This window comes from Plecotus auritus, assembly GCF_963455305.1.
Source record: "Plecotus auritus genome assembly, chromosome: 4".
Classification (NCBI taxonomy): domain Eukaryota; kingdom Metazoa; phylum Chordata; class Mammalia; order Chiroptera; family Vespertilionidae; genus Plecotus; species Plecotus auritus.
In genome coordinates this window covers 94,028,372-94,044,176 of record NC_137775.1, presented here as the reverse complement: position 1 = coordinate 94,044,176, position 15,805 = coordinate 94,028,372, and the positions used below count along the sequence as shown (strand labels likewise).

The 15,805-nt window shown below is 42.7% G+C and overlaps 1 protein-coding gene across 1 annotated transcript in view; it reads right to left on the bottom strand.

Annotated features, from left to right (window-relative positions):
- The window catches only part of KIF6 (kinesin family member 6), a gene marked incomplete at its 3' end in the record, with an annotated part of 392,136 nt that extends 377,898 nt beyond the window's left edge, over positions 1-14,238 (bottom strand). Inside the window, 3 exon segments of the mRNA XM_080665124.1 lie at positions 4,801-4,875; positions 10,254-10,363; positions 14,060-14,238. Coding sequence (XP_080521250.1) covers positions 4,801-4,875; positions 10,254-10,363; positions 14,060-14,125 — 251 coding nt within the window. The 5' untranslated portion in view covers positions 14,126-14,238.
- Between the last annotated feature and the right edge of the window lie 1,567 nt (positions 14,239-15,805).

Sequence of the window (15,805 nt, the reverse complement as noted above, 5' to 3'; positions counted from 1 at the left end):
ATGAGACTTTATTGATATTTGATGTTTACCATTTCAAAGTCAAACAAGTTAAGTCTGCATTAAGTGTGCACATACTGTATATAATATAGTTAAAGTCAATGAAAACAGTGATCCCCACCCCAGGTTCTTAATTACTAAGTTAATCTGCTTAATAGCCCTCTCCTTCAGAGCTGGGTCAAAGGAAAAACGAATCTGCCTCCGTCTGCCCAGCCACTGCTGCAGCTCACTATTCGCAGACAGGAACCCCGAGGGTGACGGTGACCTTGGTGGCAAGCATCTTAGGAGGAAAGAGGGCCTCATGGCCAGCAGGTGAGCTCAGGGCACACCCTCACAGACAGCACTGCCTTCCTTCCCCACACACGCCGGAGTGAACCCAGGGAACACAGACAGCACCTTAGACACACAATGGCACTCTCCATGACAGAAAGAGCCCCACTGAGAACCCCTGTGTATCTGAGGCAACCTGCACTGAGAGAGCACCGCACTGGGCAGGAGCAGAGCGTCCACCGTCCACGTGAGGGAAGTAGACAGGAACACGAGCCATGTGCTAAAAGGAGAGCACACTTGTCTTCAGAAGGAAAAGGGAGGACATCCCATCCTTACACAAGACTAGACCGGCTTTCATTCCTCTAAATGAAAAATTAAATTGTAAAAATTAAAAACGGTAAGGGGTTGCCGAAACCGGTTTGGCTTAGTGGATAGAGCCTCGGCCTGCGGACTGAAGGGTCCCGGGTTCGATTCCGGTCAAGGGCATGTACCTTGGTTGCGGGCACATCCCCAGTGGGAGGTGTGCAGGAGGCAGCTGATCGATGTTTCTCTCTCATTGATGTTTCTAGCTCTCTATCCCTCTCCCTTCCTCTCTGTGAAATATCAATAAAATATATTTAAAAAAAAACAAAAAAACGTAAGGGGTAGGTGACAGAGAATGCACATGGCTAAAAGCAACTTATTGTGCTTGCAGACTGAACTGGCAAAGTCCTCCAGAACCCAGGACCTAAAGAGATTGAAACTGAATGGACAGTTACAATAGGTGAAGGACAGCACCAGTGTTTCTGAAACCAGAAGTTCCAGAGAGAAAGAACGGCTATGTTGGAGGAAAGGAAATTATTTTTTAATTATCAAAATAATTATCAATGTGACAACCCTGAGTTTGACTATAAGACTTTTCAGATTGAAATGGCTGGAGGAGAGATAAGAATGCACACAAAAACAACGTACCTAGACTCACTGATATAAATGTCAGAAAAACAAGTAAAAAGAAAAGACTCCCTAAAACACCCAGAAAGTGAAAACTGGCATTTCCTAAAAAGAAATGAGACATGGGTGGACAGTGTCATCCCTCAGCAACACTGCATGCAAAGAGACCATGGGGCACTCTCTTCACAGAGGTCAGAAAAAGGAACTTGTAACCCAGAATTCTACACCCAAATTGCCATTTGACTGTGAAGGAAAACAAAAGACTTCAGAAAGCCCCCCAATCTTGAATTCTCACTAAAAAATCATTAGAGGATGGTTAACTAAAAAGGGATCCAAGAACTAGGCATGAGTATAAGAAACAGTGATGAGCAAAGAAAAAGAAGAAAGATTTAAATAAATGCTGATAATAAAAATGATTAATAGAGATGCAGAATGAAAATCGCAGTTGATTTCAACATTTGAAGTGGTAGGGGAGCAGGAAAGACAAAATAAAAGTGTACTAAGTTTTCTGAGACCAACAGAGAGACAGACAGAGAGAGAAATTTCAGATATGGAGAAAAGCACAAGTAAGTTTATATCTGAATTTACACTGCGCAGATGTGCTGAAGTGCAATGCACACCTTGAGGGAAAATGGAAAGTACTAGCAGCAACGAAGAGCACAAACCAGCCAACAGCTCAAAGGGGAAAAGTGGGGAATGATAAATGGAAAACATAAGTCAAGACAGGAGGAACACCTCCAGATACCATTACAGCAATCAAATTACAATAAGCATAAGCAGGTGAAAGTAGCCAATTAAATTTGGTTAAAAAGGCAAAAGCCAGCTATATTTTATTTACCAAACCTATACTTAGAAACAAAATGTCCCAGGGCAGTTGAATTAAGAAATCACGAAAGATAAACCACATAAAGGCCAACAGAAAACAAACATTAGCAAAAACAGCTTCAGGGGAAAATGGGATACGAGGAGAAAAGTCTGGACCAAGAGGACTGTTTCCTGTTGATGGAAGATGTGACCCATGGGGACCACTTGGGCAGCCTGGATAAAGATGCCCCTGCCTGTCACTTTTTACATCATGTCATCGTTGGGTTGTGTGTCTTTGTAAGTCAGTGAACAAAACAAACCCCCAGCCTTCACGAAGCTTTGATCTAGTGCAGTGGTCGGCAAACTCATTAGTCAACAGAGCGGCAAGCGAGCCGCAGTTTGCCGACCACTGATCTGGTGGAAGGCAGACAGACAGAAAACTGATAAGTAATTGAACTATACAGTGTGTCAGCTGGTGCCCAGTGCTGGAAAAAGAAAACAGGGAAGGGTGACAGAAAGTGGTTTCAAATGGGGTGACAAAGGAAGGTCTCACTGAGAAGGGGATACATGAGCAGAGACCTCAAGGAGCTGAGGAGACAACTGTGCAGATTCTGGAGGAAGAACGCTCCATGCAGAGGGCACAGCGAGAGCTGAGGGTGATGTGGGCTCGGGCTGGGAGAGGTGGTCCTCATGGGAGGAGAAACAGACATCCGGGAAACAGGAACTATGGTCTCTCCTGGGATGACTTTAGGAAGTTTCAAAATAAGATCCCTGAGATCAACCACCTGAAAAGTTTAAGGACATAACCTTAAAGATTATGTAAAAAGGGAGACTTTTAGAAAAAAGTGTGACATCCTGTCTAGGAGTCGTGAATTTAACCTAAAGACCTGTTATTGGATTCCGACTATGAGTAAAACAGCTTAGGCCTCCTCAATTGCATTTCACCCACGGCATGGAAAGAATATTAAAAGAGAAGGGCTTCCTTAACAGGTTTCGGGGTCTGATGCACAGCATGGTGATTGTGACTAATAATCCTGTGCCATAGATTTGAATGCTGTCATGAGAGCAGATCTTAAATGTTCTCACCATAATGTAACTATGTGATGAGATAGAGAGCCGTAGTTACTACTATAGTGATAATCATTTTGCAACTTATAACTGTTTCAGATCAACATGTTGTACACCTTCAAAGTATACAATGTTACATATCAATTATATCTCAGTAATAAAGTTTGGGGGAGGGGGAAGGGCTTGGTTTGAAAAGGGTTCATGCAACAGGAGTCTGAGAGAAAAAAGAGGCAATGTGCTTCCAAAAGCATTCCTGGGAAAGGGTTTACTGATCAATGGACTTGAAAAGGGGTTATTTAGCAGCTAGCTTTAATTTTAATCGTAAAGATTGATATATCCAGGGATGATTAGGTCACTGAAATCACCCAGATGATTTCAGGGTCGGAAAGCAACCTCATTAAGTAGTAGCTTCCATGGAGGTTCCCTCTGGGAGGGGAGTGTCAGCCCCATGGGGACTTTGCTGACATACATGAGTAAAATGGCATTCTGATTTACCCAGTATTCTCAGGTGGCACTGTCCTTAGGGTCATCAGACTGAAACTATCTGGAAATCCTATATAATAAAAGCCTAGGGGGTGTTGTGCGATGTTGTCACAAGATGGCCGCCCCCACGTTGCCACAAGATGGCTGCCTCCATGTCGCCACAAGATGGCCACCACAAGATGGTCACCACAAGATGGCCAGCAAGGGAGGGCAGTTGTGGGTGATCAGGCTGGCAGGGGAGGGCAGTTGGGGGCACACAGGCCAGCAGGGGAGGAGAGTTGGGGGCAAGATCAGGCTGGCAGGGGAGGACAGTTGGGGGCGACCAGGCCAGCAGGGGAAGGCAGTTGGGGGTGATCAGGCAGGCAGGCAGGTGAACGGTTAGGAGCCAGCAGTCCCAGATTGTTAGAGGGATGTCCAACTGCTGGTTTAGGCCTGATCCCACAGGGGGTCCCAGATTGGAGAGGGTATAGGCTGGGCTGAGGGATACCCCCTCCCGTGCATGAATTTCATGCACCAGGCTTCTAGTACAGAAATAAAAGGGTCCTCGAGGCTAAGGGCCAGGCTTTGAAATATAACTATTACACTGAGGTGGAGCTGGGTCAGCCATCAGTAGGCCTCCCAGGTGTCACCCACCCTGAGTCACACATCCATCTACCAGGGGTGGACAAACTTTTTGACTCAAGGGCCACAATGGGTTCTTAAACTGGACCGGAGGGCCGGAACAAAAGTATGGATGGAGTGTTTGTGTGAACTAATATAAATTCAAAGTAAAGGAGCGGAGGGGAGAGCAAGAGAACCCTCCGCTCTTTCGGCTCCGCGGGCCAGATAGAACAGACGAACGGGCCGGATCCGGCCAGCGGGCCGTAGTTTGCCCACGGCTGATAACCCCTGAAACATGGGACTGAGGAAAGAGCTCTGGCCTTAACAAGAATACCGCCTGGGGCTCTGCACCACTAGCCATCGACCCAAACAGGGCCACTTAATCTCGCTGATCCTCAGAGATTTATGTAGCTTTCAAAATGGGAGTAACAGAGCTCTTCCGTCTATCACACCGCCTTGTTCTGAGGCTCAGGATCTAAATCTAAAACAAACACCTCTACGAATAAAGGGTTTTAATGCGATCATCATTACATACCCTGCTGCCTGCGTACATAACTAATATACCGAGGCACGTTACCACGATTATCTGATAACTGAAGACAAGATAAAAAACCACTAACCCACTAAACAGAACACAGGAAATCCTACCTCTCAGCCACGGGCTTGGCAATGTTTTCAAAAATGGTCTCTTGTTTTGTATCTTGATCAAAAATCCTTTGAAATCTGCAAATGTGAAAACAGTAATTATTTTAAAGCTGGGCCGTCACACACTATTAGATTAATCTTCTTTTTTTCTTTCTGACAGCTCTGTAAATGAGCCCATATTTACATCACTGGGCTTACCTACCCTAGCACAATGTTGGCCCTGTAGTCCCAGCCACACTGCGCTGTTGTCTCCCTGTATACAAATGGTGGGTAAACAGTATTGCTTTGACAGGGTCTGCACAATAAATCCCTCTGAAACACTGCAGCGGCTTTGAACCAAATAACAAACTGTGTGTTTTTAGCTCTCAAGAGGGACAGTGTCTGCAATTGGCATCAAATGCACATCGTGATAAGTGCATGAAATGGAAACCCAAGACCAGGATGTAAACAGCCAGAGAACTTCTGATGTCTGACCTGTAAGGAAAGAAGGCAGCTGTGAAATGTAGGATGATTGAACTTGGTTTTAAAATGCTGTACTGAAGTTTACTTTCCATTCATTAGGTACTACATCCTAGTATTAGCTACTTAATTTCCAGGGAACTTTATTTCACTTTGTTGATCATGAGTCAAAAATCAAAAAGTGAATGAAGACAGACTGTCCTGCATAGAGAAGTCCGGATGAGATTGACAGGGCCGGATATGGGAGGTGGGACAGAGTCGAGTTCACGCTTCGTGGATTGCCACTCACTTGGCTTAGTGCAGGGTCACACCCACCGAGGAATGCCCAGGGCAGGAAACACACAACCTATTCTTCTACAGTGTGGTGAGTTGCCACCAGCAAGAGTTGGTTGCATTATTTTCCCACCTCTTTAGCATATTGAAAAGTTCTCAGAATAAAAACTGTGGGGGTCAGAGGGATGCTAACACATTGAGGGCATCCTATGCAGCTTTCAGAGTGACTTGGGAACCTTCAGCCTATGTGTCTGCTAACACAAGTGAGTTGGGCACATCTTTGATTAATGTAGAGACTACATGAAATGTAGGACTGTTTTCACTCCTGAGGAGTTCAGAAGGATATCTGGAGTTGGGTTGAAATATAAAATAAAATGGAATTCATTGTCTTTAATCAAATTAATTTCAAAACATCCCTATAGCTCAGGGGTGGGGTGGGGAATGTCCAGCCTGCGGGCCATATAAGGCCCATGAAATCATTTGTAAGTTGAGAATTTTACATGGTCCGCAAGTCATATTATAAATATCTGTGACAAATAAACTTACCAGTCCAAAATTAAATTAAAAAAGAAAAGAAAATGGACATAGAGACACAAACTACAGCAAAAACAAGGCGTTTCATGTCGGTCTTGCAAGATCGGGTGTCTGCTCGTCAGGCACGCCTGAAGTGGTTACAACCAGTATTTGATTCCCTAGTGCGCAGGTCCCTCCCCTGGTACCTCATTGGCTGAGTCCTGTGGGGTGTACAATCTTCCCAGAATGGTCACCTAAGTTTCATTATTTCCTTATAGGGTATTCTTTCCTTCCCAGCTTAAGTTCCCTTGTCAGTTGGCCCCTCCCCAACATCCTATTTGCCTGGGGACTCTCCAGGTGCATGAACTTGGTCACATCAGCAGGCCATTATGCAAGCAAACTACCAGGAATTTTCCATTCATGGTTAAATGCCTTGCCTCAAAAATGGACCACCACTGACTTTATTTCTAACAATATCCAATGGCCCTTGGCAGAAAGAAGATTCCCCACCCCTGCGTATAGCTTATCAACCGCCCATTTGAAGAAGCTAACAATGAAACTGTATACAAAGAGAGATTGCAGGGCACTCTGGCTACTATGTCATTCAGCAGGCAAGATTATGTTTTAGACAACGACATTAATGTGGGTGCACCAGGGCCCAGATACAACAAACACAGGGGACATGGCCACTCTGTGCTGTTCAGGGCCCTGCTGGCTGTGACAACTGAACACAGACCCAGTGGTGCTTGTGAGGTTGACGATGACTGACTAAGTCAACAGCCATTCCCAGCCCCGCTGCCTTAAGTAACAGGAATGACAACTACCACCAGGTAAACCAAAGAGATGGCCAGGGTTTCAATAAACCATACAATAGCATTAAACATCAAATCATCATCCCAAAACATTTTATCTTTTATCATTATAGCTGCATAGTAATCTGAAAAGGCATTGTGATCATCTGTTTTCTGAAAACCTTTGAAGAGCAAAATAGTTTACCAACTTGAGTGTAATCTTTTACAGCGGAAGAGGCTGCTTTATCCTGGGACATAAAGCCACTGACTCATGGCCCTGGAGCAAACCAATAACTCACCTTGAGACATGACTGGGTTTCCTGTTTCCTAGGAGGCTCTTTCGTCCATGAGGAGGTTGTGGAGGCTTTTTCTAAAGTCCGTTTCAAATCTGGCATATACTGACCTCTCCCCACCCAGAAACTGCTCGTCCTCGCCTTCCTCAGCCCAGGAAATGACAACTCCATCCTTCTAGAAGTTCAGCCCAAAATTCTTAGGGCATCCTTGGCTCCTCTCTTTCCATTGCACTCTATACCCAACCCATCAGCAAGCTCTGTCATCTATGACCTTTAAAATACTTGCAGAATCCAACTATTTCTCAACATTTCCACTTGCTACTACCCCAGCCCAAACTACCAAAATGTCTTGCCTGGTCTCCTTGACCCCTTACAGTTTATTTGCTACATGTTAGCAAGAATGATCCTGCTCAAACTTAAGTGGGATTATTTCATTCTCTGATCAAAACCCTCCATTACCTCCCATGGCACTTTGGGGAAGAGCTCCATATGATCTGGCCACTCTGCTGCCCCTTTAACCTTCTTCCTGCCCCGCCCCCCCAAACCCCCACCCCAGCTTACTCTCCTCAAGCCACACAGATGCCTTCTCTTCAAACAAGCCAGGCATTCCCCCCTCTCAGGGACTTTGCTCTCACTATATTCTTGGCCTGGACTTCCCATTCCTCAGATATCTGAATATCTGGCTTCCTTGCCTCCTTCAAGTTCTTGTTCAAATGTCGCCCTCTTGTCCACCTCCCTGAGAGGCCTGTGAAATGCTGCCACCTTCCCTCCCCTTTGCTGCCCTTCACCAGCACTCCTCTGTCCCCTTCCCTGCCTTAATTGGCTCCATGGCCCTTAACACTTTCTGACGCACAGTGTACTTATTGATCTGCTTGCCCATCATCTCCCACTAAAATGTAAGCACTATCAGAACAGGGGCTGTGCTGCCCTCCCTGCTGTGTTCCTAGCCATGAAAACAGCTCACAGTTAACCAATAAATGTTTATTGGTTAAGTGGATTTTCTTGGGAGAAAACAGCCTTAAAATGCTTACAAAGATATCTCTGATCATACGTATAAGTTAAATATTTTATTAATATCTCTATTTAAAATACCAAACCAATATTTCTAATTCAGAGATTTAGAATGATCAAGTGATTTAAAAATAAACAATCAGCATTTTTTCTTTGTGATATCATTTCTTTACCATTTATTTTTTAAGTTTATCTTTATTATTTAAAGTATTACAGATGTCTGCTTTGTTTTTGGTTTGTTTTTTGTTTTCCCCATTGACCCCCTTCTCCCCACACCCGCCTCTCCCCAGCCTTTGCCACACTATTGTCTGTGTCCATGGGTTATGCATATATGCATATAAGTTCCCTGGTTAATCCTCACATTCCCCACCCCCACCTTCAGTCTGTTCATCAGTCTGTTCATGGTTCTATGTCTCTGGATCTATTTTCTTCATCAGTTTATTTTGTTCATTAGATTTCACATATGAGTGAGATCATGTGATACTTGTCTTTCTCTGACTGGTTTATTTTGCTTAGCATAATACTCTCCAGGGCAAACAGCACTTTTTCAATAACCATATATTTAAATTCTCTCTGTATCTATATACCTAAAGAATACTTTGGAAAGGGCCAATTCATAGAGGCATGGCCAATTTTTCTTAATAATCAAACAGAATCATGCTGAATAAAATGTTTTAGCCAAGTGTGGCTTGTAGAGAATGGTGTAGGCCAGCTGTTCTGAAATCATAGCTACTAAGGTATGTAGCAAGTTTACACCAGCGGGAGAATGCCCCCTTTGGAAAAATCAGATCATTTACTATAAGGCTACTTTTTAAAGGACAGAATGAAAGGCGATGGGGAGCCAAAAAGACAAGGTGAGAACCACCCCACTGTGTGAGCACATGCTAGCAATCCTGCTTGTACTTATTGTGAAAGGAGACACAAGACAATGGGTGAGGTGGGAGGAGAGATATATGCATGAGCGACAAAGGGCAGAGTTGTGAAGACCAGAGAACTTTATGAGACAAACAGATAAGAGTAAATAAATACGAGAACCGTAAAAAATAAAATATCCAGGATGGTTTTATCCAAAGGGCAAGGGTAGGAATAGCCTCAAAATAAGGACCATGTAAAACAGTCCAGAGAGAAAAGCAAGAGAGCAGTTAGGATGCCTTCCCCAGAACCCAGCAATTCGCCATCTAAGTACAAGCCACAGATCAAATATGGGTTTAACATGGGCTCAAACTTCTCCAAAAATCAAAAGTGGGGGTTAAAGGAAATCACATAATCTGAAACTGGAGAATAAAGATGCTGTGATCTAGCCATAATCCCAACATTCCAGGCCTGGCTACTGGGGAGTGTTTGGACTAAAGGCACGGGTGACAGTCCAAGGGTGGCTGCTTGGTCATTTTCGAGAGAAATGTAACGCAGTCCATAATGTGAGCATATGTGTTATTTAAACGTCGTAGTAGCCACATTTTTTTAAAGTAAAAAGAAACAGGTGAAATTGGTTTTAATATATCTTAACACAATATATTAAACATGTTATTTTAATATGGAATCATATGAAAATATTCTTGAGATATTTTACATTATATTTTTTCGTACTAAGCTTTCAAAAATCTTTTATGTACTTTCCACTTACTAGCCTCAGTTTGGACTAGCTACACTTCAAGTGCTTAAGAGCTACCTGTGGCGAGTGGCTGCTACACTGCACAGTATAGATATAGGCTGTTCATGTGTGCACTGAGGTCTGTATATCATTTATGTTTTAAAGAAGGCTCACCTATATGGGATACAGATCATACCTTAAGTTCTTATCTTTAAATAATGTTTATTCATGCATTGAACTTCCTATAAGTGCTAAATCCTAGAGAGCCAAGTAGGAAAAGGATAACACTGATGTGGCAAAGAAAGGCTGGGACCTTGGGGTACCATGGTGGTTACAGAAATATACCCTCCTTTCAACTTTGGGCACAGCAGTAAAAAGACAACTTAAATTCTGTCTTCCAGATGACAGAGAACTGCACTGCCTTCTTCCCAGCACATGGTGCTAACGATTTCACGGTGGATATGAATGCAGTACATGTTCGTTCAATAGCAAAACAGATATAAAGAAGGAGAAAGATAAACTTACTTAAATCTGTAGCTTTCTCGCTTATTATTCACAAATCCATCTGCCAAATCACGAGGCAAGATAATTTCCAAGCTCGGTGTTACTTTTTCATCTTCATCTATGGAATAAATCTGCAAACATGAAGACAGCAAATAAATATAAAATGGTAAATTTCAGGCTTGAACCATGACCATATTATTATGCTGTGCACTGTAACCTTATAAAAATATACTTTTAAGATAAAAAGTCAAAACATAGTACAATTTGGATAATTTTCCTCTTTGAACTGTGTGTAGCCTCAAACAAATATAGAAATTGAACAGGAGGTAAAACCTAAATCAATGCTCTGTCAAAGCTCGGATCCTCTTTGACTAATCTAATATTCAAATTTGAACATTTGAGTACCTCTGTTGTTGAGAAACCAATAACCCTGAAAACAGCATTTTATCTAAATATTGCTTTGGAATTATGGACCAGAAATTAACACTTTATTATAAGCAACAGCATTTCTGAGCATTTACAAAATGCTAGACAAGAAGAACAAAGGACTAGGTCTGAGACTTCTCAGAGAGCTCAAAAGAATGCTCTCATTCAAATTGTGTTCAAAGAAGCCCAAGCTTTCATGACACATATTCAGGCATTTCATAAAAGATACGTGGTTTCAAAAGACACGTATATTTCATGTCTTTGATGTCATTTTCAAGGTTGTACTCCCAGCTCAGCCACTAATTAGCAAATGACCTGGGAAAAAATCACTTCACCACTCTAAGCTGATATGGAATGAAGGGTCTTAATCAACCCCCTTTCAACTTAATAGTCTCTGTCTTCTTAGTTACCTACTCCTTTATTTATTGGTGAGAAAATATCAAAACTCAAGCTTATAAAAAGATCATGTGGAATAAAGAAACGCCTATGATTTTGTGTCCAAAGACCTGTCCCAACACTAATCTCAATTTACCAGATGTGTGACCAGCCACCACTTGGTTGTATAAGAATCTTGGTTCCTTATACCTAAAATGAGGAAAACAGATTTGCCTCCCTTACAAGATTGCTGCAGGGATCAAATGATGTCACGGAAAGGAAGCATTTTGTAATGCACCATAAAAAATGTTAGTCATTAGATGTAGAGGTTTTTAAGAAAGACTTCTTGTCTTTCACCAGGAAATAAAATTATTTCTAACAGGCAATACTTCCTGTTTAAGACCCATTAGATGCTTGATTATGGGGGAAAGTCCTATTCCTAAACAAATAAAAGCCCACCTAAATCTCCAGAAAACCTGAATAATTTTCCTAAGCAGATTTCTAGTGAAAATTCTCATTAAAAATGTGAAGAATCTAGGTAAAATGACATTATTTGTAGAAAGTAATGGCATCAGGTCCACGGCTTTCTGGCTAGGTTTTCTGAAGAGACATTTAAAAATTATATCCTATAGGTCACTACATTAAAAAAAAAAAATTAATGCCCAGACAGGTGAGTAAAAGGGATTGTAAGACGTGAAACATACAGGAGTGAGGGCTGCCATGCATGAAAACAAACAAACAAAACAAAACAACAAAAACCTTGTAGCCCTCAGCGTTCAGAAGACAAGAAGGAACAGCTACTAGCATAGGAATAGCGACGCACCACCATCATTAAGCCATTCTTTGGGGCATTACGAAAAGCCCCTTATAACTAGAAAACATGTTTAGTCCAATAGATTGACTTTCTATCCTTAGTCACAAAATGATTTGAGATAGAGTAGTTCTTTAAGAATAGAAGACAATTAGATCTAATGAAAAGATGAATATGAAAATATTTCAAAATACACAAAGCAGTATACAAATGAAAAAGCATTGCCATAATCAGAGGTTCATCTTAGGTATTTTCTGATTTATTAGGCTATAAATTACTGTAGTGCTTTAAGAAATAAGATTAATGAAGTAGTAGAACCATAAAATGAAGAGAAAAAAAGAAACACTTTGAGTCGCTCTTGGTTTAAAGCTACAAGCAGCATTTCCAGTTTGAGAAACAACCATACAATCTTTTGGGGGCAAAAAAGATAGGATGCAAAAAGTGGGATTTCTAAGGGAGAGCAGAGATACACTAACTCAAAATTTGTTCATCTGTGCTCTCTCAGTTTTGTATATATGGCATAATGTTGCATCTCGGTAAGAAACCTGACATTATGAAAATACAGTATAACACCGAAAAACACTTCTTGAAGTAACAATCTACTACACAGCATCCCACAAAAGAAATGCAAAAGAAGGCACATTAAAATACCCAAACATTGCACTTTAAGAGAAAGTTCAATATTAAATCCAAGATTCTCCATCAACCCATCCACAGTTCTGCCTCTGTCCTCTCACATCACCATATCTAAGCACCTGCTTCTGACTGCAAAGTCTATGTGGACAAATTCAACATTTTTACTAAGAATCTAGGGGGGGAGGCGGGACAGGCATTACATACACTTTTTACATATGATGCACTTTTTACAACCTTCTTGTAAGTGAATGTAAGAGGAAAGAAATTTGGAAGAAACTCATATCAACTTTCTATACTGCTTTATTCCTTGTTTTTAAAAAGCCAATCTTTCCTTTGGAGTCCTCTCATGCATCTTTTCAATGCATTTCACAAGTAAAAAAAGTGATGACAAAGACACTATATTCTCCTTGTTTGAGGAGAATACATAAATGCACAAATTACACATGGTAAATGCTAAGCTATGAGATGCTATGATGTTACATTTATACATGTGCCCAGTGTAGAAATATAGATATGGGCTAGAGATAAAATATTAGTAATATACCCATTCCAGGCACTGATTAATAAGACTCAGATTGCCCTTGCCAAATCCCCACTTTGTGAGGCAAAAAGGTTTTGCCTGAAGAGCCAAGAGCTTTGGAATAATAATAATTTAAAAAATCCTACGTTAAAATCAGGGCTCTGCCATTTGAGAAGTGGGTGACTTGGGCACATTATTCATCCTGAGACTCAGTTTCCTCATCTATAAAATGAGGAAAATGTTATTAACTTCGCAGGGTTTTCATGAAAACCAGAGATAATGCAGACAAAGCACATTAGTAAGAATGACTATGCCCCCTTCCAAGGAGAGAAAACGAAGTTTTGAAACATTTAAGAAGCATTCAAAGTTTCTCTACTCAGAGCAAGGGCAATGTTTTAACTTTCTCTGTACCCAATACTAGATGAAGCACCTAGTAAGTGCTCAGCTAATGTTTTCTGAATACCAGTAAAGAGTATATGAGTATTCTTTGTGTCAGGATGCATAACTATCTATTTACATATGCAATAAGCTCATGTTTCTGCTGCAGAATGAAAATATAGTCAACAAATTCTAAGGGCCTGCTGGGTGCAGAGCCTCTGTGTATCTGTATTTGAATCTATTATCTGCAACATCTCAGCCATGTATGGACATGCATCTCCTGCACGCCTTGCCTGAGTGTGGGACACAAGTTTGAGTGCATGTGTGTGTGCAGAGATGCGTGACTATTTCCTAGGAAGGGGCAATAAGTGTGCCTAGTTGAGGTGCAGCCCACGTGAGTGTACAAACACACATCAGAGCATGCGTTTGCCCCGGGGTGAACAGGTGTGCCCAGGTGTATGTATGTGCTCTGTGGAGCGTGTGTCTGCACTCACAGGGATGCGCTGGGTGGGAGTGCCCGGGTGTCTATCTGAGTCCTGAGAGCCGGGCTCCTCCGACAGAGTGTGCAGGATTCCCTCAGGCACCCTGTGCCCGACGCCAGCCCCGCCCCTGGGCCCAGGCCCCACGCGTGCCGCCCCACCCCCGACCGGGGAGGCCCGCGGCTCTGGCTCCGACCCGTACCCCTTGCGGCTGCTTCCGGACAGTGGGCTTCACCCTGGCGAAAATCTGGATCGTCTGCTTCACCATCTCCTCCTCTGGCACTGTACTGACCCTTGACCTCTCAGGCCCAGGCTCTCCAAACTTCTGATTCCCACCACCTCCAGCGACCGGCAGCCTTAGCAACAGTAACTAGGGACACTACCCAAGGAGCAATGCGCCAACCAGGACCGCCTCCTCTCGCTAATTGGTTGCTAATGGAGTGCCCCGCCCCCCACCCCCCAGGGAAACACTGAGGGGCGGGGTTGAGAGGGGCTGAGCAGAGCGGGGCCTGGGCTACAGGCTTAGCTCCGGATCTGGAGAGTGGTTAATGGGGTGATAACCAACATGCCTTTCCCTGTCCCTTAATCCATTCTTCCCCTTTTTAGCACTGAAGTCATTCTGTTTTTTTTTATTATGCATTCATGGAATAAATGGCACTTGATCTGTGACAGCAATGTGCTGGCTGGGGATCCTGAGCTGCGCAAAACTGCCTCTGCCCTCTTGCAGATTAGGTCTGATGAGGGATACAGATTTTCATTAGGAAATTAGAAATTATGTCGGGGTAAGCAAGGGGTTCTGTGAAGGTACCTCATCTAGCTCTGCTTCGGAAGAGGCAAGACTGGAGAAAGGGGGACTGTTTCCCATGCAATGGTCATATCAGGAAAGAATGTGCTCCTTTGCACAGTGTTGGTGGGAATGTAAATTAATGCAGCCACTGTGGAAAAGAGTAGGGAAGTTCCTAAAAAAATTGAAAATAGAATTGCAATCCCACTCACTCTTGGGTATATGTCCAAAGATGAAATCAGATGCCTAAGAGATACCAGTATCTGCACTCCATATTTATTGCAACATTAGCCAAGATATAGACCAACGTAGTGTCCACTGATGATGAGTGGATAAAGAAAATGTGATATACATAATGAAATATTTTTATATTATGCCTTATATCTACAATACAGTGACATATATATACATATATACCAGATTATTATGACCACCCCATCAGTACTTCGTTGGGCCACCTTTTGCCTTCAATACTGCGGTGATTCTTCTTGGCATTGACTCCACAAGATGTTGAAAGGTGATGCGAGGAATCTGACACCATGCCTAATGAATAGCACTGTCCAGTTCTGTGAGATTTAATGGTTGTGGAACCAGCTACCTGATTGCTCTTTTAACTTCGTCCCACGAATGCTCAATTGGATTGAGATCTGGTGATTGTGGGGGCCACCTAAGCAAGGAAAAGTCTCCCTCATGTTCTTGAAACCACTCCTGCACAATACGAGCACCATGGCATGGTGCATTGTCTTGTTGGAAGAAGCCATCTCCATTGGGATATGCCATCAACATGATAGGATGAACTTGATCAGCAACGATACTTAGGTATGTTGTGCTATTCAGACGTTGTTCCATACGAATTAAAGGGCCCAAATCATGCCAGGAAAACATGCCCCAAACCATAACACTGCCCCCACCATCTTGAAGGGTTGTACTCATGCATGTGGGGTGCATGCTTTCATGCTGTTTCCACGAAATTCTCACTCTGCCATCTGCATAATGCAACTAGAAACGTGATTCATCCGACCACATGACTTTTTTCCAATGCTCAACTGTCTCATCCTTGTGTTCCTGTGCAAATTGGAGACGTTTTATCTTGGTAACTGCAGACAGCAAAGGTGTTTGAACAGGCCTTCGGCTTCCATATCCCATAGGATGCAGTGTACGGCT